The 23,524-nt window shown below is 44.7% G+C and overlaps 2 protein-coding genes across 2 annotated transcripts; both read left to right on the top strand.

The window, feature by feature from the left end:
* The first annotated feature begins 1,633 nt into the window (after nt 1-1,633).
* On the top strand, nt 1,634-4,974 carry LOC110872054 (IST1-like protein). Its single transcript, XM_022120811.2, has 6 exons — nt 1,634-1,795; nt 2,839-2,971; nt 3,054-3,157; nt 3,279-3,450; nt 3,579-3,719; nt 4,482-4,974. The coding sequence occupies exons 1-6, from the start codon at nt 1,746-1,748 to the stop codon at nt 4,797-4,799; spliced, it is 918 nt and encodes a 305-aa protein (XP_021976503.1). The 5' UTR covers nt 1,634-1,745; the 3' UTR covers nt 4,800-4,974.
* Nucleotides 4,975-8,570: 3,596 nt separating this feature from the next.
* On the top strand, nt 8,571-9,023 carry LOC110869544. The gene has a single exon (XM_022118788.1). The coding sequence runs from the start codon at nt 8,571-8,573 to the stop codon at nt 9,021-9,023; it is 453 nt and encodes a 150-aa protein (XP_021974480.1).
* The last annotated feature ends 14,501 nt before the right edge of the window (nt 9,024-23,524 follow it).

Genomic DNA, 23,524 nt, shown 5'->3' on the forward strand with positions numbered 1-23,524 from the left:
TAGTGGTTTCTGTGATTCAAATGTGTTGTTAGAAAAAACAGGCGGCCCTTATATGGGGAGTTGCAATTCAGTTTTTTAACTGGTTCGGTTAACCGATCTAATTGATAACTTTTTATAAAATTTCAAACCGATTATTATTTTAACCGGTTCAGTTGTTTTCCAAGGCTAAAAACCCGAACATATAATAACCTATAGGTTATTTAAAATCAGTAACCTATAATCGGTTATATATAACCAATTATTTTGGGTTTTTTCTTAACATTATAAAAAATCCAGAAAAAATATACAGCATATAAATAAACTCAATTAACATCCCTTTTTATTTATTTTTTTTTAAATTTAATTACTAACATTACATAGACTTGAAAGAAAAGATAAAAACATCGAATACATTTGATTTCTAATATATATTTGCCCCCATCTCGTGATAAATGTGCTTGATCATAAGTGGGATTGTTTTTCACCGCCTTGTAATATTTTGACAAATGGGACCAATCGAATCTTGAGCGCTTGAGCTAGTCGTTTCAAACGTACGAAACTTTGAACGTGTTTTGCGGTTTTTGATATAGTAAGTGTTTTTTTAGCTTGGAAGAATTTGTGACCAACCCAACACACACATATACATGTTATAGGGGTGAAAATGGTTAAAAAGACCCGATCTAATGGCTTTATAACGGCCATAATGCCATTTTTCGATGGCTATATAACGGTCATATTATATGTATAGCCCGATCTAACGGCTTTATACATCGGTTACTAGTTTAATTATAGCTTAATTATAGTTTAATTTGTGATTCTCTGTTGTTTGCCTTGTGCTGAGTGTTATGGAAGTTTCAATTTCTAAGAAAAAAATACGGTCGCCCAGTTATATATTTTTTTTCTTTTTGTTTCATCTTTGTATTAACATGAGAGTTTGTACTATTCATACAAAGCGTTTGAAAATCGGTTTGTATTATGGTACTAATATACCTCCACCCGTCCGAAGGCACGATAGTGGAATAATCGGTAAAACTTCGCCTCCCATCCCAGTCAAGCCGACGCCACCCGTATTCGCTATTCACCTAGATGCCACAGAAAATAATAAGGAGAGTGAGAATCAAACCTGGGGTCACAAAAAAACTCAATTCTTTCCTCAACCACTCCACCACCCATAGCAATTCCATTAGACCATGTGTAGTGGTTTAGCTCAATAATGCCCCCACCATGCGGCGTTTTGCGACACGTGTCAGTCCAGTCAGCATGGGGCATTATTGGGTGTTATTGTAAAAGTGACGTAGTGAGAATAATGCTCAATAACGTCCCTTCCAATTATTAAACAATTATTTTTTATAGAGAGGAGATTAAAAAAAAGAAACTACTAGTGGACCACTCCCATTGGCCAGTCAACATGTTCTCTTCCAATTTGAGCGTTGTTTTAAAAACGCCAATCCAACTTTTTTTTCAAAAACAATGCCCAAAAACGCCCTATGTAATGTGGTGGTGGTGGGGGGGGGGGCGTTTTTTTTTGAAAATAATGCCTAAATAATGCCCCACTACGGGTGTTCTTAGTTATGCAACATTGCAACATATATAAAACGTAATGTGTTAAAAGTCAAGGGACTAAATATGTAAACAATCAAAACCAAAATAACCAAATTGACGACGATCAACAGACGGAGTTGATCGACAATCAATCATCTGCTTAAATCATTAAACCCACTGTCGCCGCCGTCTCTGCGCAGCCGGAACTGATTTCTCCGGCGTCGATGTCGCTTTTGAATCAAATCTTCAATAGAGGTCTTATTGGCCCAAAATGGTTAGTTCAATTAGTTTACCAATTTCCCCAATTCTCAATTTCTAAAGATTCTTACAATTTAAGTTAGGTTTTATTTGTGCTTCATCTTTTGACCAATTTTTTTTTTAAATTTTATAAATCCCAAATTCTGTATTAGTTAATCTTTCTTGTTACATACCGATATTGTGATTTGGGTATTCAAGATCTGCAATTTTATGAAACACCGTTCCCTTTTGTTTTGTAAATTTGAACCCATGAATAATTACAGTGTATTTAATCTGAATAATCACTATACTTAGAACAGGTTTTGACTTTTTAAGGTCAACGATTTTATTTCTAATATTGAAATTGATGCATATTTGTTCAGATCTAGTAAAAACAATAATAGTATGAAAAACTATAATAATGGAGTATCATAAAAATGCTGCAATTTCTTAAAAAAAAAGAAAGTAATGAGGATGCAGTTGGATTGTATAAGTTGAGCATTTTGACCGAAAAAGTCAACATTCATCTTATAGTTAATATCACCGATGTATCAGTGATATATCGGTTATCGGTCCCCTGCTAAGATATCGGTACAAAATATCAGTCAGAATATCAGTACCGATAATATCAGAGTGATATTGACTGATATTTGGCTGATATTGGACTGATATTTGACCGATATTGGACTGATATTTGACCGATATATCACCGATTTTCCTGATATGAGTACCTTTCTTCTTAGTTCTACCATTCGTCTTTCTTCTTAGTGCTGCTATTAGTATTTTAAGTCTTAACTGTTAGTTGTTACTGTTAAATGTTAGTGTTTTAAGTCTTAGTCAGTTCCCACATGCTACAATTGTTAGTGTTTTGCAAGTCGCAAAAGGTTAATTTGTTAATGTTAGGAGAGTATACTGAATTGTTAGTATTAAATTGCTATATATATAAATTTAGCATGATATTAAAATTACCGATATCCCACCGCGATAACCGATATCCGATCTTTTACTGCATTAACTACTTAGCTTAATTTGGAACAGATGAAAAAAGTACTGATTTTTTTTTTTTGTGTGTTATTGCAGTAAAACATGCCTAACATTGGCGATCTCACGGATTAAATTGCTTCAAAATAAGAGAGACACACAACTGAAGCTGATGCGCAAAGAAATAGCCCAGTTTCTTCAATCCGGGCAAGAACCGATTGCTCGAATACGAGTAAGTCATTTTATGTTTCTTGATCAAGCCTTTTGCTTTTTTCGATTTTTACCATACGTTATATGATTCTTATTTGTTTTAGGTGGAGCATGTTATAAGAGAACAAAATATATGGGCTGCATACGAGATCTTGGAGATGTTCTGCGAGTTTGTTCTCGCACGCGTTCCTATTATTGAAAGCCAGCGGTAAAACCATTCGAACAAAAAAAAAAAAAAAAAACTTTACACTTACAATGTGGTCGTATACGATACGTGTACGTAGGTGTCGTAAGCTACGGTTTTGTAATTATTTTTTTATTAAAAACAGGGAATGTCCATTGGAGTTGAAGGAGGCAGTTGCAAGTATTATCTTTGCAGCTCCCAGATGCTCCGATTTACCGGATTTATTAACCGTTAGAAACTTATTCGGTACAAAATACGGGAAAGAGTTCATATTAGCTGCTTCTGAGCTTCGCCCCGATACTAGTGTCAACCGTACAGTTAATTTATTTTAATTTTCATTTTCATTTATTAATGCTATTAGAGATTAAAGATGTACTTGCATTTGATGTAACTGGTATAATTTGATTTTTTTTTTTTTTTTTTTTTTTTTTTTTTTTTTTTGTAGATAATTGAGAAACTTTCGGTATATACTCCCTCTGGTGAGGTGAAGCTCAACGTCTTGAAAGAAATCGCCCAAGAGTACAATATTTTATGGGACTCTTCCAAAACCGAAGCTGAATTTAATAAAAAGCCCGAGGATCTTTTGGTAATTTCAGCTTTTCTCATTTTGTTTTGAGTAAATTGTCATTTTAGTTCTGAGGTTTGGTCCAAATTGCCATTTTAGTCCAAATAGTTTTTTTTTTCTCCTCTGGGTCCCTGACTTTTCCATTTTCTTGCCATTGGGTATTTTTGGCATAACTGTTGTGTAGTGATAACCAGGGGTAGGGTACAACGTAATTTATAAACCTCATAATAATTTAATGCCAAAAATACCCCTGATTATAACCTGGTTTTTAGACTAAGTTAGGCAATGTGATCAAAATGACAAGAAAAATTAAAAGTCAGGGACCCAGAGGAGAAAAAAAAAAACTATTTGGACTAAAATGGCAATTTGGCAAAAACCCAGGGACTAAAATGGCAATTTACTCTTTTTTTTATATGTATAATGTTTGTAGTCATGGTTTTATTTGGGAAAATGTAGATAATATATCCTATGCAGTTAATATCGGTGATATATCGGTTATCGGTCCTCATGTAAAATATCAGTACCGATATTATCGGTGATATTGACCGATATTTGACCGACATAAATTCTATATATGTAAATTCTGCATTATATTATTATTACCGATATCCCACCGATATCTCATCAAGATAACCTATACTCAAATATCGGTCCTTGACCGATATCTGATATTTTACCGCATTAACTGCATATAATATATCAAACTTAATAAGGATTGTTATAAATAAAAAAAGTGGTGGATAAATTTGTTCCATATATTATAGTTGCTTTGCTAACTTGTAGAACGGACCGAAGCAAATATCAACAATGGCTCAAATCCCCGAGAGCCGTAAAGAATCCCCAAAAGCTGCACATCATGAGCCGTTAACTAGCGGCCAACGAGGCCCGGTTCAACATCTTAAGACTGGTGCAACCACGGTGTCAGTGGGTCCCACCAAATCGAAAGAAGTATCAGCTGAGGGAAGACCGGTTTCTTCAGAGTCGGTTGATGTTTTGGAGAAAGCTCGAGCTGCTATTGCTGCTGCTAATCGTGCGTCGTCTGCTGCTCGAGCTGCTGCTCAGTTGGTTGATCTTAGTCTTAATGAGAAAAGAATAAGCTAATTTTACTTGATAAAGTTTATAGTGTCAAGCTGTGAACTATCAGTCTGTTTTTACTTTTCTTTTACTTTTACTTTTATTTTTTGTGTGGTGTTATTAATGAGTGTATTTTAATTTGTGTAAACTTAATCTTGTTAATTACTAAAGAAATATTCAACCAAAAGTATTGGCCCATTAATTTCTTTTCCTTTGATTTGAATTCACAATTGCTGTCAACTTATTAGAAAAAATCATGTTTATTAATTTGATTATAAAAAAAAACCCTCAATGGTAAAATATGATTGTGGCATTAAGGGGACTGGGGGTGGTCCGTGATGGAGCCTCCATCACTCGTTATTCAACATAGCACACTGCCGCCACTACCAAGTTCAACGAGTGATAGAGTTGACGCGTGGAAAGGATCACACGTGGAAAAAGGAATCAAAAAACGTTGGGCCTTGAATTATGAACGTTTGGGCAAATTATGAAAACTGAATTTTAAAAAACAGAATTCTTTTAAAAAAAATTCAGAAAACTGTTATTTTAAAAAAAAAAAAACAGAAACTGTTTTATAAAAAAATTCTGAAAACTATTATTTAAAAAAAAAACAGAAACTGTTTTATAAAATAAAAAAATTCAAAAACTGTTAATTTTTTAAAAAACAGAAACTGTTATGTTTTTAAAAATAAATTTCATCACTAGTGATAACCACCGCCACTCAAAAAGGCTTGTGAGTGATAGAATAGTGGTTGATGACATGGCAGAACTTGATTGGATGTTTGTGAGTAATAGAATTTTTGCAAGTGATACCACCCCCACTCCCCTAGTGTGCTGTACCTTTCTTCATCTTGGCCAAAGGTAAAGGTCTATTAACAAGGGCCCTGAAAAAGGTAAAATATCAAACAAAGTATGCAACTACTTGGGAGACTTTGCTATATTTAGAGCAGAAAGGACAAACACTCTTAACTGCATCAACTTAAAAAATAAGAAATACATGTCAGTACTTATATGTATAATATTAGGGTGTAAGGGGCACTCACCTAAGAGGTGAGTCCCCTCTCTTACGCACAACCAATCGTCTTGTGTCACGTCAACTCTCATCTTAAACTCCCCTAACACCCTAAATTGATGGCGGTACTCCCCTCATAGGTGACTCGGTTTTTTAATTTTTTTTTTGTTTATTTATTTGTTGAAAATATACATGTTTATAAAAAAATATCAATAAAAATTAAATATAATTTAACAAAAGACATTTTAAAATAAAAAATAAAAAAAAATTAAATTCAAAGTAGAAAATAATAATTAAAGTCAAACTAGAAAATTAAAATAACATTCAAACTAGAAAATGAAAATTACATTAAAACTAGAAAATTAAAATTTTAGAAATCGCATGGCCACCCGTACTTGTTAGCGATTTCGCGCTTTCGGGCGAGGATGAACGGCAACATACTTGGCGGAGCATCGTCGTGCGGCTTGAGGAATGTTTTCATATCTCGATCGTAATTGTAGTTTTTCATCGTCTCGCGTTGTTCCGATATGAGCTCTCGAGCCTCCGACTCTCTTTTTTTCCTCAATTCGATCGCCTCCAATTCTACCGCTTGCTTCGCTTCTTTCATGGGGGTGTACTCTTTGAATTGTGCCGCCAACTCGGCCGAGCTTCCCTCGGACGATGTAGCTTGACGCTTGTCTCGGCGTTGTGGTCTTTGTGGCGAGGGGTCTTCGTTCATATCCGGTATCGAAGGGTCCACGTCAACGGGCTTTCTTTTATATGCCGAACCTTCACCTTCCTCACCCAACAATGGGACTTGGGCCCATTTCTCGTGTCTTCGAACGACCTCCCACGCCTCGACATGTTGAAAACCGTTCGGAAATCTATCTTTAAATTCTGTTAACGCGACTTTCATCACGTCGAGATCCTTACATCCGCTTCCTCGTGTACGATCCTACATATTATAAAATAATAAAAATATACAATATAAAATAATAAGTGTTAAAAAAATATGAACTTAGTAAAGAAAATTAAAAATATACAATGTTAAAAAAAATATAATTTTTACCGCTTGTTGGTATAGGCCGTTGAAAAAGTTTATTTTCGCCATCATCGGGTTCCATTTAGACCGTACTTGATGAACGGTCCAGTTACTTCCACCGACGGTTTTGTTAAAATAATCTAAAATCTTACGCCAAAAACTATCGCGGTTTTGTTGAATGCCCTTCTTTTTGTTGGTAGAGCAATGTACCCACGCCTTTGCCAACGCCTCTTCTTCGACCTTTGTCCAATTTGTGCTCTTCGTTTTTCCCTTTTTTTCCCGAGCGTCATCTTCTTCGTTGCCCGCGTCTTCATCCACATTATATTCATCTTCCTCGTCATCGTCGCCCAAATTTTGAGTTTCGGGCACTACCTCATCGTCCTCGTCTTCGTAAATAGGTAGAGGACGTTCGACATTCCTCGTGTAGATGGAACTTGTGGGGTACGAACAGCATATGGGTCGAAGGCGGGGGATTGAGGAGGAGCGTCCATTGATAACAAATTTTGAAAATAGCCGAAATTGGGTTGTTGGGTGTTGTAAAACGAGGGGTGTGAAGGTTGTTGGAAAAAAAAAACGGGGGTTGTGAAGTGTATCCGAAAGGGGGTTGTGGTTGAGCACTTGCACCGCTCGAACCACCACGAGACGGTTGCGAGCCCCGTCCCTTAGTTTTTTTCTTGGCCTCGCGGGGTTGGTTCTCCATTGCTCGGTTTGAAGTGGGTGTGGTTTGAGAGTATAAAAAATAAAGTGAAGTGGGTGTGGTTGGAGAGTATAAAAAATGTATGAGGTTGATATGGTTTGAGTATAAAAAAATTGAGTGAATGGGATGGTTATTTATATATGTTTTAAAAAAGTGAATTTTTTTTTATTTAAAAATCGGACCGTTGCAATGTTACCGTTCCTCAATCTTCGTGCAATAACAGCGGTGACTCCACACCGATCTCACTCCCTGATTCGGGTCCCCGCGTTGATGGCGGCGGTGTTCCCGATCGGGGACAACGGTCACCGAATGGGTTCCCCGCTTACGCACCGTACACCCTTATAATATTGCTTTGGTTTTGTAAAATGATCCAGAGTATAATGTGATCAAGTATTATTTCAACAGAGTTGAGTCCAGTATTTAAATGTTGTCAGGAGCACACATTTACTGTTTAAGAAAAAATATACCTGTTGGTTGCCAATTAATATCATGAAATGGCAGGTCATGATTGCAACAAATTCATCAGCTTCATTAGGAGTATTTTTGGAGGAATTGAGATCACTATGTGGATTTCCATTTGTTTTCATCATGGATCCATTGCTCTTGTTTTTGTTTTTTGTTTTTTTTTTTTTCCTTTTTGAACATAAAAGGGAATATAAAAAAACACACCAAAAGGCCCATAATTACAAGATTTTACATGTTTTTGTATAATTACATTTTACTCATCAACGGCATCTATATCCTCTTTTAACCATTTCTGTATGTCAATATTTTGCATTTTAGCTCCGTTCATCAACCACAAAAAAGTGCATTCTTTTATATCTAATAGACTTATATTAAGTAATTATCCTTTCACTTATAACTAGGATATTTACTTGTATCTTTACGATGTACAGGCGAATGAGAAAGGAGGCAATCAATTTAGCCATTATTGTTATCTTTTATGGTATCAAGAGACCTTCTAATCCTGACCTAACCCTCCCTCTTTTCCGTTCTTGCTCAGCCGACAGCCTCCCTCTTTCTCTTGGTTAGTCGTAATCTCCCCTGCCCCTCCCTTACCCTTCCTCAATGGACTCCAAAATTCACCTGACTGTCAGTGTCAGCAATATCAAAAACCTGATCCCCGTCACCCTTGAAATGGAAAGGGGTCAATACGGCTCATGGTGTGAACTTTTCGAAAACCATTGTCGGGCCTGCATGGTCATCGACCATCTCTCTCCTAAAACAGCTGCTCAAACCACTTCTACCAAAGATGCTGACAAAGCCCCTGCTAAAGCTGCAACAGATGATTCATGGGATCGCTTAGACGCCATTGTTCTTCAATGGATATATAGTACTATATCTAGCGACTTGTTGCACACTATCTTGAAACCCGATAACATAGCCCATGAAGCATGGACCACTCTGCAAGGAATTTTTAAAGATAATAAGAGCTCTCGTGCGATTCACCTCATGCATAAGTTCTCTGGATGGCTTTCCCAATATGTCATCCTATTGTCAAGCCTTGAAAGTGTTGGCTGATCAACTCGCCAACGTGGGTGCCCCAGTCGATAACAAAGTCGATAACAAACGCCTTATCCTACAACTTCTCTCCGGTCTCACGGAACAATTCGAAAGTATCTCCATAATCTTACAGCAAAAAGATCCATTTCCCACCTTCTGCGAAGCCTACTCCCAACTTATCTTACACGAAACTCAGAAGGCCGAGAGGGCACTATGTGCGTCTCAGTCGGCAACTCATGTGCTCAATACCACTACCGCCAAAACTCCTGCTCCTTCACAACAGTCATTAAACTACTACCCGGAGAGGTCCAGGGGTCGGGGTAGATTGCATGGAAGGGGCCGCGGACGTGGGAACTTTAAGCGCTGTCGGGGCAACAACGGTGGGTATTCAACCCGACAGTACAACGGCTCTTCTCCACCTCCCTGGACGGCACCACAGAACCCTTGGGCTAACCCTCAGCCATGATTCCACCTAATTAGCCCAGCCCAAATGCGACAAGCCCATGGCAGTCTTGGACACCACCAGCCTTCCCGTATCCCATCTCTGCTCAGCCCACTCCAAATAATGGTGGCAACAGAATTCTCGGGCCCAGGCCCACACAAGCCTACATTGCCTCTTATGTTCCTACTAATATCTAGCAAACCCTTTACAACATGACAATTAACCAGGACGATCCTAACTCAATCATGGACACATAAGCTACTGACCACATGGGACCCAACTCAGGTAACTTTCGTACCTTTGTTAATAATAGCACAAATCAACATATTATCGTTGGGAATGGCATGACTATTCCGGTACTCGGACATGGCACCCAAACCATACCACCACCCTTCCCACCGTTCATCCTTAAACGTGTACTCTATGCCCCCAAACTTATTCGAAATTTAATATATGTTCATCGTTTCACACGTTACAATTCTGTTTCTATTGAGTTTGATACCTTGGTTTTCTTGTGAAGGATTACAAGACCCGGGCCCCTATCCTCCGGTGCAACAGCAACGGTGATCTTTACACACTTTCCACCGGGTCGCAGGCCTCCACACCTTCCACTTTTGTTGCTCAGTCATCACATCTTTGGCACCAACATCTCGACACCCAAGGCCTACGTTATTACAGTCTTTGAAAAACTCAAGTTCTATTTCTTTCAATAAACCCGATAAAAATATTTGTGAACCTTGTGTTTTTGGCAAAAGTGTGTGATTGCCTTTTCAATTAACTAGTACTAGCACTTTACGACCCTTTGATATTATACACAGTGACCTGGACTTCACCAGTTTTGAGTTCAGGAGGCCACCGATATTATGTGCTATTCTTGGATGATTTTACCAATTTTCTATGGACATTCCCCATATCTAGAAAATCTCAAGTTTACTCCATCTTTCACACCTTCACCAAAATCGAAACTCAATTTCAAAAGAAAATAAAAACGTTCCAATATGAAAATGGCAAAGAATACATTAACACGTCTTTTAAACAATTCTTTGACCAAAACGGTATGTGATTTCATCTATCCTGCCCACACACGTTGATGAAACAATGGTTAACCGGGCAGGGTTAACACACTGGTCTCGTCAAGAAGGGTTAATCCCTTCCTCTCGAGGATCGCTGGCTGGTTCACCGGTGGTTGATCTCCTGCACAAGGAAACAAGCCGTGACTCGTAACAAGGAGGATGGGGTGGGGGGTGCTCCTTGTTACCACTCTCCGGCGTGAGAATCAGTAGTTTGCTTGGGAAGCAAAGTAAGATAGTAGTAGTAGTGAGAGAGTTGTGAGAAGATACCTCAAACCTGGTTTGGGGTTGGTATTTATAGCCGAGGAGTGAAGGAGGATGATGATGGATGGACTGACGACGTGCTGCACATTTTCAGGTGTGTCAGGCTCGTCGGTTATGGAGGTTACGCCACGTCAGTCCATTGCTTACGTAGCTCTAACAGGTAACTGCCATTGGTGCCACTTGCACTGTGGTGTCAGTACCACTTGCTTGAGTGCATAGGATGAGGTGCAAGCCGCATCGCTACGTGCGGTAACATCTGAAGTTACCGCGTCTCCTACTTGTGATCAAGGAATACGCGAGATGCGGTGCTAGCCGCATCGTCGTCTTGCCTGCATCCCTTGTCGTGACGAAAATGTCCGTATGGTGCGGTGTCAGCCGTACCGCTACGTTCATCTTCTTCTATGCCTAAGGTAAGGCTTTCCTGTATTGATAGAAGTGTTCACTGGATGCGGTGCGATGCCGCATCGCTGTGAATACTTCCGTTTTCATACACCAGATGTGATGCTATGTCGCATCACTCTACCGTTCTCATGTTCCATGTAAGTCCTCCTTTGTTACTAGATAGATTGGATTCAACCCTTGTGTCGACGCGTTCCCGCATGGGCACAAGTAGGTTGTTAGCTAGTGGGGGTTTTGATAAGGGTAATGGTCACTCGCGGTCGATGCTGACGCGAGATCTGGGACCATACCCCTTCAAGTCCCCCCAGTCTAGTGTTGCTGCCACATACAAGGTGTGTGTGGGAGGAGTACTGGACTATGGTGTTTGGAAGGTAGTTTGGAGTCTGGAGAAGATCCTAGACCATGTGTGGTCTTTTCTGTATGTAAATCAAGCTGGAGGTCTGGAAGGGTCATCTGACGCCTCTTCCGTATCGGTGAAGGAATCTTCGTCTGATGCGAGATTCTCAGCCGATTTATGTCACCAGGTGGCTTGCCACCTGTTGTTGTGCCGAAGGTCTCTTGGAGACATTGTTAGCAATGCTGCACAAACTTCGAACCAACCTCTGAGATGGTGGTTCGAAGGTATGTGGAGGTTTCCCATCCTTTAAAGGTGGTCTTTTCTTCATACCAATTGTTGAATTGGTGCATGAAGAAGAAAAGAAACTTTTGGGCCAATCTTTGAGACTGGGATCAAGAGTTGTTGATGCTTGCAAGTGCTTTGCTCAAGCTCTATGTTCAACATCTAGTTATGAGACGACGATCCCTTTTTTGTTGGGTTTTCGTGTTTATCGTCATAGCTCTCTAGTAACCGCACGTTCTTTGCGGTTACCTCGTTGCGTCATTGTTGGCCATGTTTGGTCGAACAATGTATATTCGTACTATGGGTAAATAAACATGGTCATAGGCAAGGGTATGCCCACCATTGTTTATTCTATGCGGCCCATAGTCGGGCTAACAAAGTCATAAGCAGACTTGTTACCGCTGTTCGGACGCTTGTTGTTCGACGAGGGTTTATTTAGAGCGCTGTTCTGCGTTCGTTTTGGAGCCACTTACCTTCCCGCTCCAATACCGAGTTTGCCTTGCAGTGGCATTGTTCGGTGATGTGGAGTGAGCTTGGCTCTTCCGTAGCAACCACTCTGCGGAAGCTATGGTTATGTCCGTAGCTCCTCGTGAGTGTCTGTGGTTTTGCATTACCACATTTGCTCGAAGCGGGTGTGGCTCGGATGTAGCTCTTGAAGGTTCAGGAGACAGGGTTGCTGATGTGCGTTCGCGTGCATTCCCTTCCTTCCTTTTGTTAAAGAAGGTGTTCATGTACCCTCTGCGGTTGTGAACCGGACAGGAGGGATTTGAAGCTTGAAGAGAATGAAGGCAATGCGGTTCCCCTGTGTCTGAGATGCGGTTCAGTCCAACGGCCAACGCTGGTTCTGAGCATCTGACACACCTGAACGGGCTCGTGTGTGTCATGTCCGCATATTCCACGTGTGCTCGTGGGTAGTGCGGATAGGTATTATACCCCCTTTTAGTGTAGAGATATATATTTTTACCTATTTTTAGGGGTATGTTAAAAAACGACATGCGGTATGGGTTATGGTGCGGTATACCAGAGAAACCGCATGCCGCTTATAATTGGATAATGTAGTCGCTTTTTGTTGCATACGTGGCTGGACGCACGTGTGAGTTGGTGGAAGTTGGTGAGATCTTCCTGGCATGTGCTGAAATGAAAGGACGTTTGCACTGCCCGAGGCATTAAATGCACTGTAGCGAAGAGTGTAAACGTCTCTTGTGTCAGGCGCGTGGGCGGCCACGCGCGCGTGATAACCGTCAGCGGAAACGGCGCTCGACACGTGGTGTCATACGATTCGCCCTTTTTGAACGTGATCATTTGTTTTCTCCCTCCGCATTAATTGCGATGGGTATATAAGGGGAAACCGTTCGTGGTTTCCCCTCACTTGTTTGAAATTTCAAAAATTTGCCGGTGAGAGAAAACCTGTTCTTTGTCTTCTCCGACGAAATTCCTCGAAGTTCCAGTGAGGGTTTTGGTTTTTCGACTCACGTTCCTTCATATTTTTGATATTTTCTGATGGCTGAACCATCAAATCCACACAATGTGGAGGGTGAAAACCCTGAACAGCCGGTAGTATCGGCTGATGAAGACGAAGATGATGACGTTGACGTTCCCGGTGGTGGGTTACCGGTGTTGAAATGGTCAAAGGGTGGTTTTAAAACCCTGATGGCCACTGTGCAGATGGCCAAAGATTGGAATGCTACCTACCCACAAGTGGGGGACACCGGTGCCGATGCTCCGGCCGGTTATATAACCTTGTGGGCTGATTTTTTCAACGACGGCAACCTTAGGTTGCCGGTGACGGTGTTTGTTGCGGAGGTATTGGAGTATTATCACCTCCATATCTCCCAACTTAGTCCTTTCGGAATGTTCCGAATTAGGAATTTTGAATACACATTCCGTGCCCATGGCTTGCCCATTACAGTGGAGAATTTCCGGCGGTTCTACCAGTTGACGGTGAACACCGGTTTTTTCTCGTTTACTCAACGGCATGGGAGTCTGAAGTTGATGACGCCCCCTAAGGGTGTGACAGGCTGGAAGAAGAGGTTCTTCTACGTGAAAGCCTGTGCGGTCTATGCTACCATGTCTTTCAGGAATGTCAACGTTGGAGTTTCTGATGAAGATATTCCTGTTGCTTCCGCAAAGACCGTGGACTGGTTCTCTAGGCTGCGGCCTATTGAACTCAAGAAGTTGGATAATGATCAACTGTGGATATTGCGGATGATGCTCTCCAGACCGGATAGGAAGGAAAGGCCCGTTTTGCGGGAACAGGGTGGTGGTAAGCTCTTTACACTTTGTTATTTTCTTTATTTCCTAAGCCTTTGTAATAACCTGCATGCATGTATCAGCGGATGCGGTTGGCTTGTGGAGAATGTTTGAGCCCGATTTCAAGGGCCAGGTTGAACTGATTGCGGTTGAGCTGAAGAAAGGTTTCAACCTTGAAATTCTTAAGAACTTCCGCGTGCCGTCGCGTGCGGTGCTGGATGCCCCGGTTCCGGGAGACGCAAGAGGTACGTCTTACGTGACATTAGTTTTTTCAGTTTATCTTTTTGACTGGTTTTGTTGATTGTGTTAATCCAGGTATCCTTGCGGATTTGGGGAAGTTTGAGAAACGTGTCCCCAAAAAGACTGTGGAGAAGAAAACGGTGAAGAAGACCGTGCGGGGTCGTGGCAAGGGGAGTGCTGAAGGCTCAGCTGCCCCTTCTTCAGTTTTTGAAGCCGCAGGTACCTATCAATCTTGTTCTCGGGGATACACCGATTACATCGTAGTATCTGACACCCTTGAGGGTTTGGGTGTTATAGGTAGTGGTGCGGCTGCGGGTGGAACTGCTGTGGTTCCCCCCGTTGTTGGAGAGAAAAGGGGACCAGAGCAGAAGGCTGCTGGTGGTGGTGAACCGAAACGCCGGAGACTGCAGACCAGGAGAGTTGCTCCGGCGCAGAAGAAACCTGCAGTTGCTGCTGGTAAGTATATTCCTTTTCCTTGTTCTGTATGTACAATGGGTGGGAAATACTCATTAATGCTCTTTGTATTGTAGAATCCTGAGATGCGGGGTATTCTTTCTTCGACTTCCCCGCGTCTCCTCCGCATACCGCTGCTGCGGGTGCGGGTGTGTCGAAGGAGACTGTCGCGCCCAAGGAGCCTACGGCCCCTTTTGTTGGGCCGGTTCGCGATCCCCCCTTGGAGAAGACGGTGGAGACGACTGCTGACCGGATTTTTGACACTGTGGATTCCTCGGACAATCTGATCTCTCCTAATGAGGGTGATGGATTGGACTTGAGGTTTTCAGATGCCGGTAAGCAGAAGTCTGATGCTGAGGTACGGCAGCAGGATGCTGAGCCGCAGAAGTCTCCTGCTGGGGAGAAGGGTAGCGGCTCGTCTGCTGGTGGTGCGGGTTATGACGGGCCGCCAATTCAGCCTGGGGAGTCTGAATTGGAGTATTACTACCGCACGTACTCCCCGGGTCGCAGTATGGTGTATCACCGACCTCCCTGGACTGTTATGCAGGGGGACGATATCTCGAATGACCCTGCGACATGTAAGGAGATTCTGGGTGGTCTGGGCACCCCTTTTGAAGTCGAGCGGGCCCGTGCCGCACCCCGAGAGCTGCGTATAAACCAGCTCTCATCAATGCTGGTAGGGACTTCCATTGTGGCAAATGCCATTTTGGAAGATTATAAGGTGCTGGGCCGCCGCGAGGAGGAAGCTGCTCGCATGCGGGCTGAGGCGGAGAAGTTGGTCGAGGCTGCTCGTGTGGGTGCGGAGCAGCTCGAGAAGGACAAGGCTGCTTTTGAGAAGCAGAAGCAGACTTCTGAATGGGCTGCCGCTGCCCAGCTGAAACAGGTGCGTACCCTTGCTAAACTTCTTGCTGATGAGCGCAAGAGTTGGAATGAAAAAATGTCCAATGAGCGCAAGAAGTGGAATGCATCGTGGGCTAAGCAGAATGACATTCTGTTTCATGCTCGGCAGGAGTTGACAAATGCCAAGGCAGCGAACGCTACCTTGAGCCAGGAGAAGGCTGCGGCTGAGGCCATTTCTGTTAAAGCGCTGCAGGCAAAGGCCGACGCCCTGAAGGCGCTTGGAGAGGCCAAAGAAGCCGGTGCTCGTACCGCGAAAGCCCTTGAGGAGGCTGAAGAGAGGGAGAGCCGTGCTTCTAAGGCTCTTGAAGAGGCGAATGCGGAGCGCATTCGTTTGGACAAAGTTGTTGCCAGCCTGCAGGTATGTTTCGTTACCTCTGTTGTATATTTCCTTTCGTGTTTCGTAAATGTTTATCGTGTAAACTGTTTACTATTTTTTGACAGGCTGATGTTCAGGCCCGGGAGGTCGCGGTTACAGACCTTACTGCCCGCGTGTCTGCTGCGGAGAAACGGGCTGACGCCGCTGCTGAGGCCAAGGATGCCTTGGTGTCCTCTTTTAACCAGCTGGAAGCTGACCGTGAGTGGTTGCGGACTCACGGCATCGCGCGTGTAAGTATCCGTTGCCTTTGCATTTGCTTGGGTTAGTATCCAAGACTTATGATCTTTTTATTGCAGATTGTTGAGGCTATCATGAATGCCCCTGAGACCGCATCTGGTTTGGACCTGGTTAAGGAACGTGCGCGCGATGCTGGCTTTAAGGCTGGTTATAACCGCTGCATTGGGCATATCAATGTATTATCCGCAGGTGGTTATACTGATAAGGCATCCGGGTTCCGTGATGTGGATACCGAAGGTCGCCTGAAAGCGGCCGTAGCCTCCTTTTATGATACGCCCCTTGCCTGTGTAGGGGAACTGGATGATTGTTTGGAGGTTGCGGACTATGTTGACCGCTTGCGGATGCTTTATCCGGATGTGGAAGAGGAAGAACCCGCTGGTGGTGCCGGAGGAGATGCGGGAACCAGCGGTACAAAATAGGGTTTAGGTTGGCTATTGTGCCTCCTTTTTGTATTCCTCTTGTATAGAATAGGAACTTTATGTAAATTTATTTAAGCATCATGTAGGTGCTTGAATGTTTTGAATACAAAGTTTCTTTGTTCAGTGTGTACAAGTGTTTTTAATTCTTGCATGTCTGAACGTATGTATGCGTAACTTTACCCATTTATGAACGGGGTCAAGTATACTCCATACTTTTGTTGTATGAGTACGCATCAATTCTGTTATTTACCGTGTGAGGGTTTTAGAATTGCTTAAGCTTTGTAAAAGCTTATATATCCGGGACTCTACCCATTTGTGAATGGGGTCAAGTGTACTCCATACCTTTGTCGTATGAGTCCGCGTCAATTCCATTGTTTGCCTTTTTGGGCTCAGGAATTGTGTTTAAGTGTTTAACAAAACCTTGTTTATCCGGCCGGATGATCATGCAAGTCTTTTTGCCTTTTGATGGCCTATTACAATATTTGTGTGTGGTTACCACTTTGTATGGGTATCGCGAATGAAGATTTTGCCAATCTGTTTTTGGGATACCGCAAAGTGGAACACACATTTGTAATAGTAATAACAAACAATAATGTATAAAATTGCTTATTTATTTATTTGCAAATGGCCTGCGGCCCGATAGGTTACATAGAGAAATGTAAGAACATGGCTTACATATAACAGCGTCGAAGCTGTTGTGCATTCCATGTGCGTGCGATAGGTTCGCCTTCTAGTGTTTGCAATCTGTACGCGCCTTTCCCTAAGACCTCTTTGATGAGGTAGGGTCCTTCCCACTTGGGGGCGAGTTTGCCTGGGCGCTCGGCATTAGATGCCTCATTGTCGCGTAGGATGTAGTCTCCTGGGTTGAAAGTACAAACGCGGACGCGCGCGTTGTAGTACTTTTCAAGTTTGGATTTATATTTGGCCTCGTTGATGGCAGCGTTTTCGCGCCTTTCTTCCAAGAGGTCCAAATCGATCCTGCGTTCCATGTTGTTGTCTAGTTTTTCGATAGCCAACATTCTAGGAGAGGGGAGACCTACTTCTGCGGGGATCACCGCTTCTGAACCGTAGACTAGGCTGAAGGGTGTTTCCCCATTGCTTGTTTTTGGGCTTGTACGATGAGCCCATAAGATACTTGGGAGTTCATCGACCCAGCCACGCCTGGCCGTTCCCAACCGTGCCTTGATCCCTTCGACTAGGCTTTTATTGATACTCTCGACTTGGCCGTTCCCTTGCGGGTGTGCGACTGATGAGAATATGTGCTCAATATGTAGTTCTTCTAGCCATTTTTGAAATTCGTCGGCAGCGAAGTTGGTGCCGTTATCGGTGACAATGCACATTGGTAATCCGAAACGGCAGATGATGTGTTCCCAAATGAACTTTCTTGTTATCATAGCAGTGGTTGAGGCGAGTGGTTTTGCTTCTACCCATTTGGTGAAGTAATCAACCGCCACTATGATAAATTTAACCGCACCTGGAGCGTCAGGGAAAGGTCCCACAACGTCAATTGCCCATTTCTGAAAGGGCCATGCGGTTGTGACGGGGACTAAGTTGTTTTTTGGCCGCAAGGTTTTTGGAGCATGACGTTGACAGTCGATGCACTTGCGCAACTCTTTGACGGCGTCCAGGTGCATGCCGGGCCAGTAATACCCGGCATTCATGATTTTGGCCACTACCATGCGTGGTCCAGCGTGTATGCCACATATGCCCTCGTGTATCTCTCGAATGAGGTATGTGGCATCCTGGGGGTTGACGCATCGTAGTAGTGGCCCGAGGTATGATTTGCGGTATAAGATACCGTCTCCCATTTGATAATGGCACGCTTTGTATTGTAGTTTGCGTGCTTCTGATTTGCTTTCGGGAGTCACACCTGATTGTAGATATGCGATAATAGGTGTCATCCATGATGTTGAACCGTATTGAATGACGTTGACTTGGCGCAGGGGTACCGAAGGATTTTGCAGGATTTCGATGCGTATCTCCTTTGCCAAGTGTTGGAAGCTGGTAGATGCAAGTTTCGATAGTGCATCTGCGGACTTGTTTTCGCTTCGATTAATATGGCGAATATTGAACGAAGCGAATTTGGATTTTAGTTGCAGGACTTGCTCGAGGTAGAGGATCATGATATCCCCCTTTGCGGCATAGTCGTCGCGTACTTGGCCTGCAACTAACAAAGAGTCGACGTGGGCTTCCAGATGTTGCACGCCGATTTTGACTGCTAAACGTAGCCCCGCTAACAGAGCCTCATATTCTGCCTCGTTGTTTGTGCTTTTGAATTCGAGGCGGATTGCATATGTAAGTTCTTGGCCGTCAGGGCTGACGAGTCGCAGACCTGCACCCGCCCCTTCGTCGTTGGAGGCACCATCTGTGAAGAGTGCCCATGTCTCTGAGGAGGGTGGCGTTGGTGCAGGAGTTTGTGCTTCTTCGCATTCTTGGATGCGATTCACCGGTACTTCGGCGGCGAAATCAGCTAAGATCTGGCCTTTAATCGTGGGGCGCGGTTTATAATGTATCGTGTGCGCGCCCAGCTCGATTGCCCATTTCGCTAATCTCCCAGAGATGTCGGGTTTGGAGAGGATCGGGCCGATCCTGTAATTGGTTAGCACTGTGATGACGTGGTTTACGAAGTAGCGTCGCAACCGTCTTGAAGCGTGCACTAATGCTAGCACCAATTTCTCCATTATTGAGTATCTCGTCTCTGGGTCGTTGAGCATCTTGCTGATGTAGTAGATGGGTGTTTGAACCCCCTTTCGCTCCACTATTAATACCGCACCCACCGCATTGTCCGCGGCGGATAGGTATAGTATGAGTGGCTCATCCTTGCGTGGTGCGGTTAAAGTTGGGAGTTGTATCAAACACTCCTTCATTTCCCGGAAGGCCTGTTCAGCCTCTGCGGTCCACTGGAATTGTTCTTTCTTTGAACAGCTCCGCAGGGTCTTGATGAACGGATAAGACTTAGCTGCGTGGTTGGCTAAGAATCTGTTGAGTGCCGCTAGCCTGCCGGCTAGCCGTTGCATATCCTTCATCGATGAAGGCGATGGCATGCGCTCGATCGCCTGGACTTTCTCCGGGTTTACCTTGAATCCATCTTTAGTCACGATGAATCCAAGGAATTTGCCTTCTTCCATTCCAAACGAGCTTTTCCCTGGATTGAGCTTTATGTTAACGCTTCGCAGAGTTTGGAATGTTCTTTCAATATCTGTGAGCATGGTATCTTCTTCCATGCTCATGACGACCAGGTCGTCCATGTAGATTTCGACACTTTTGCTTATTTGGCCGCGGAAAGTGTCGTTCATCAACTTTTGGTAGGTTGAGCCCGCGTTGCGCAACCCAAACGGCATTTTTGTGTAGCAGTAATTTCCGGTGGGAGTCCGGAATGCCGTTTTGTCTTCATCCTCGATTGCCATTTGTACTTGATGGTATCCTTTGTAGCAATCGAGGAAACACTTCCACCTGAATGGTGCGAGATTATCGACCTTTTCGTCGATTTCTGGAAGCGCGTAACAATCCTTGGGGCAGGCTTTGTTAAGTTCTTTGTAATCGACGCACATGCGCCAGCCCCCGGACGGTTTTTCTACCATGACTGGGTTGGACAACCAAGTCTGGTATTTGACTTCCCGCAGGATGCCAGCGGAGAGCAGTTCTTCGATCTGCTCTTGCATCGCCTGATTTTTAGCTGACCCAAGGTGGCGTTGGCCTTGGATCACTGGCTTAATACCTGGCATGGTATTCAAGTGATGTTGCGCAATATCACGTGGGACCCCGGTCATGTCTGCGGGTGTCCACGCGAAGATGTCTTGGTTCCTGAAGAGAAGCTGCTTCAGTTGCGCTTTGGTGGTCGGGGACAAGGCGTGACCCAATGTGACCTTTTGTTCTGGGTATCTCGCGTTGAGAACCCATTTTTCTGGCTGGTCGTTGGGAGTGGGCCTTGCGACCTTGGTCGGGCGTACTTCGTCCGACATCATGACGTCCCTGCGGGCATAGATTATCGCGACCCCCAATTCGGTTGGGAAACCAACCGCAGAGTGGGGGACCGACGTAATCATATTGAAATCTCCTTGGGATTCTCTCCCGAGGAGTACGTCATATCTGGAGGTGTGAGGTAAAACCATGAAGTTTACCTCTTCTGTCCTTGTGCGGTTTCCGCTGGAAAGACGCACAGGGAAAGTAATCTGGCCTAGGGGAAAGACAGTTTCCCCTGCGAACCCGGTTAACGGGTAATCTACTGCTTGCAACCGATCTTTGTCCTCCTGGTCGAACTGGTTGAAGCATTGTTCGTAGATTATATCAGATGTACTGCCCGGGTCGATGAATAGACGCTCGGTGCAGTAGTGTGCCAGTTGGCCTGAAATGACGACGGCGCGCCTATCGCGCGGTCCGCCTCGGACTTTTGGAAAGACGACTTGCTCGTCTTTCCAGTCACATTCCGGCCTTCTTGCCGCTTTTCGCGGCCTGCCCTTGCCTCCGTGGATCATGTGGGTGGAAGCCACGTGCATGGTTCTCTTCCCGGAGGAGGTACCTTCGCCATGAGGGGCAATGCGCTTGGTGGGTTTTTGCCCACCTGGCAAAAGATGTTGCAGTTTCCCCTCCTTTAAGGCGCGCTCAATCTCCAGTCGGAGACTGATGCAATTGTTGGTGGTGTGGCCCGAGTCCTTGTGGTACTCACAGTAGAGTGTGAGGTCCTGATTTTTCTTGGACTTCATTGGTTGGGCCGGTCGCAAGAACTGTGGGTCCGCAAGGAGGACCTCACTTGGCGACATGGTGATCTCGGTCCAGTTGCGGTCCCGAGATTCTTTTTTTAACGCCCGACTGTCTCGGGCGGGGTTGTAGTTCTTTGGGTCAAACGTGTTGGTTCGCGGGAAGTATGGTTTGGAAATATCGCGATTTCCAACGTCCCGGTTGCGTTTATTGTTACGCTTGGACCCTTGTTGGGATGTTTCGGCTTGGGGTTTTGCCTTTGTCACATGCGGTTCGAGTGACCGCTGTGTCTGGGCGTATGTCTTGACCGCGGTCATGACATCTTCCCATTTTTTGGGCAAGCCCTCCTTGCCAGAGATGGTCATGATCATCTCTCTGTCTTTGACGGCCCGGATGAAGTGGTTTCGTGCCATCTGGTCTGCCACGTCACCTATCTCCAGGCACTCTTTATTATATCGGACGACGAATGCTTCGAGCGATTCGTCGTCCCTTCGCCAGATGTTCATGACGTCACACGAATCTCGTTCGTGGCGTCGCTGCTGGCAAAAATGTGCGAGGAACTTGGTACGCAAGTCCTCGAATGAATCCAGTGATCCTACTGGCAAAGAATCGAACCATGCCCTGGCCAGGCCCGTAAGGGTCTGGGGGAAAAAATTACACCAAGTGGGTTCATCCCACTGGCCGTTGATGCCCGCGCCCATGAAGACGTTCATGTGGTCGTCCGGGTCGGTCGAACCACTGTATTTCCCAACATTGAATGGGAACTTTGTCGTGGTGACATGGGCGTTGGCAATCCGCGTGCTGAACTTGGAATTTTCGGCCGCTGCCTTTGGCCTGTATGGTTCGTTCGCAGGGCGCTTTGCCGCCCTAAGGTATGTGTTGCGGGGATGACTGGGAGGAACATAGTTGCGTCCTCCCGGTCTGCTACTGGTGTCATGCGAATCACCGCGGTAGCTATGGTCGTCAGGGTCGGTATGACCGTACCCTTCGGTGTATGGTTGTGGGCCCAATCGGCTCTGAATGCCTGGGCCGCGTCTGGAGGTTGATCGCCTCCTGTCCTCGCCATGGGGGCCAAGGCGGGTATGTACCGGTCCTCTGGTGTGGGACCCGTATGAGGAATCATCCTCGTTGAGGGTGTGGACCGAACAATAAGACGATCCCCGTTCTTCACGTCGGCTTCTTGAAGCCGGGCGTGAATGTATCCTGCCGTCGTATTGTAAAATACGCTCAACAGGGGTGTGTGGTGCTGGGGGAAGCCCAGCTCGTATATTCGCTTCAGTACAAGCGCGGTTGTATGCTGCAGTCAGCGTGGCTGCCTGCTGCTCGTACCAGGCATGAATGGTCATGCCTGGTGGGATCACAGACGGGAACTGTGATAAGTCATGGCCGAACATAAAGGAGGGGCTCCTTTGTGTGGACGTGCCAATGTGTCCGGGTTGGGAGGTCGAGGCATTGACCCCTACCGGGTTTGGGATTGGAGGATTTTGGTTATCCGCAGTGTTGTTTTGGTGATCAGTCATGATCGTGAGAGAGGAAAAAGGATGGTTTAGAAAATGCTAAGAGTAGCGGTGGGCGCCAATGATGAAACAATGGTTAACCGGGCAGGGTTAACACACTGGTCTCGTCAAGAAGGGTTAATCCCTTCCTCTCGAGGATCGCTGGCTGGTTCACCGGTGGTTGATCTCCTGCACAAGGAAACAAGCCGTGACTCGTAACAAGGAGGATGGGGTGGGGGGTGCTCCTTGTTACCACTCTCCGGCGTGAGAATCAGTAGTTTGCTTGGGAAGCAAAGTAAGATAGTAGTAGTAGTGAGAGAGTTGTGAGAAGATACCTCAAACCTGGTTTGGGGTTGGTATTTATAGCCGAGGAGTGAAGGAGGATGATGATGGATGGACTGACGACGTGCTGCACCTTTTCAGGTGTGTCAGGCTCGTCGGTTATGGAGGTTACGCCACGTCAGTCCATTGCTTACGTAGCTCTGACAGGTAACTGCCATTGGTGCCACTTGCACTGTGGTGTCAGTACCACTTGCTTGAGTGCATAGGATGCGGTGCAAGCCGCATCGCTACGTGCGGTAACATCTGAAGTTACCGCGTCTCCTACTTGTGATCAAGGAATACGCGAGATGCGGTGCTAGCCGCATCGTCGTCTT

This window comes from Helianthus annuus, chromosome 8, assembly GCF_002127325.2.
Source record: "Helianthus annuus cultivar XRQ/B chromosome 8, HanXRQr2.0-SUNRISE, whole genome shotgun sequence".
Classification (NCBI taxonomy): Eukaryota; Viridiplantae; Streptophyta; class Magnoliopsida; order Asterales; family Asteraceae; genus Helianthus; species Helianthus annuus.

Coding starts and splice junctions, on each gene's coding strand:
- LOC110872054 (XM_022120811.2), top strand. CDS start 1,746: ATGTCGCTTTTGAATCAAATCTTCAATAGAGGTCTTATTGGCCCAAAA. Junction 1,796..2,838: donor GGTCTTATTGGCCCAAAATG/GTTAGTTCAATT, acceptor GTGTTATTGCAG/TAAAACATGCCTAACATTGG. Junction 3,451..3,578: donor ATACTAGTGTCAACCGTACA/GTTAATTTATTT, acceptor TTTTTTTTGTAG/ATAATTGAGAAACTTTCGGT.
- LOC110869544 (XM_022118788.1), top strand. CDS start 8,571: ATGGACTCCAAAATTCACCTGACTGTCAGTGTCAGCAATATCAAAAAC.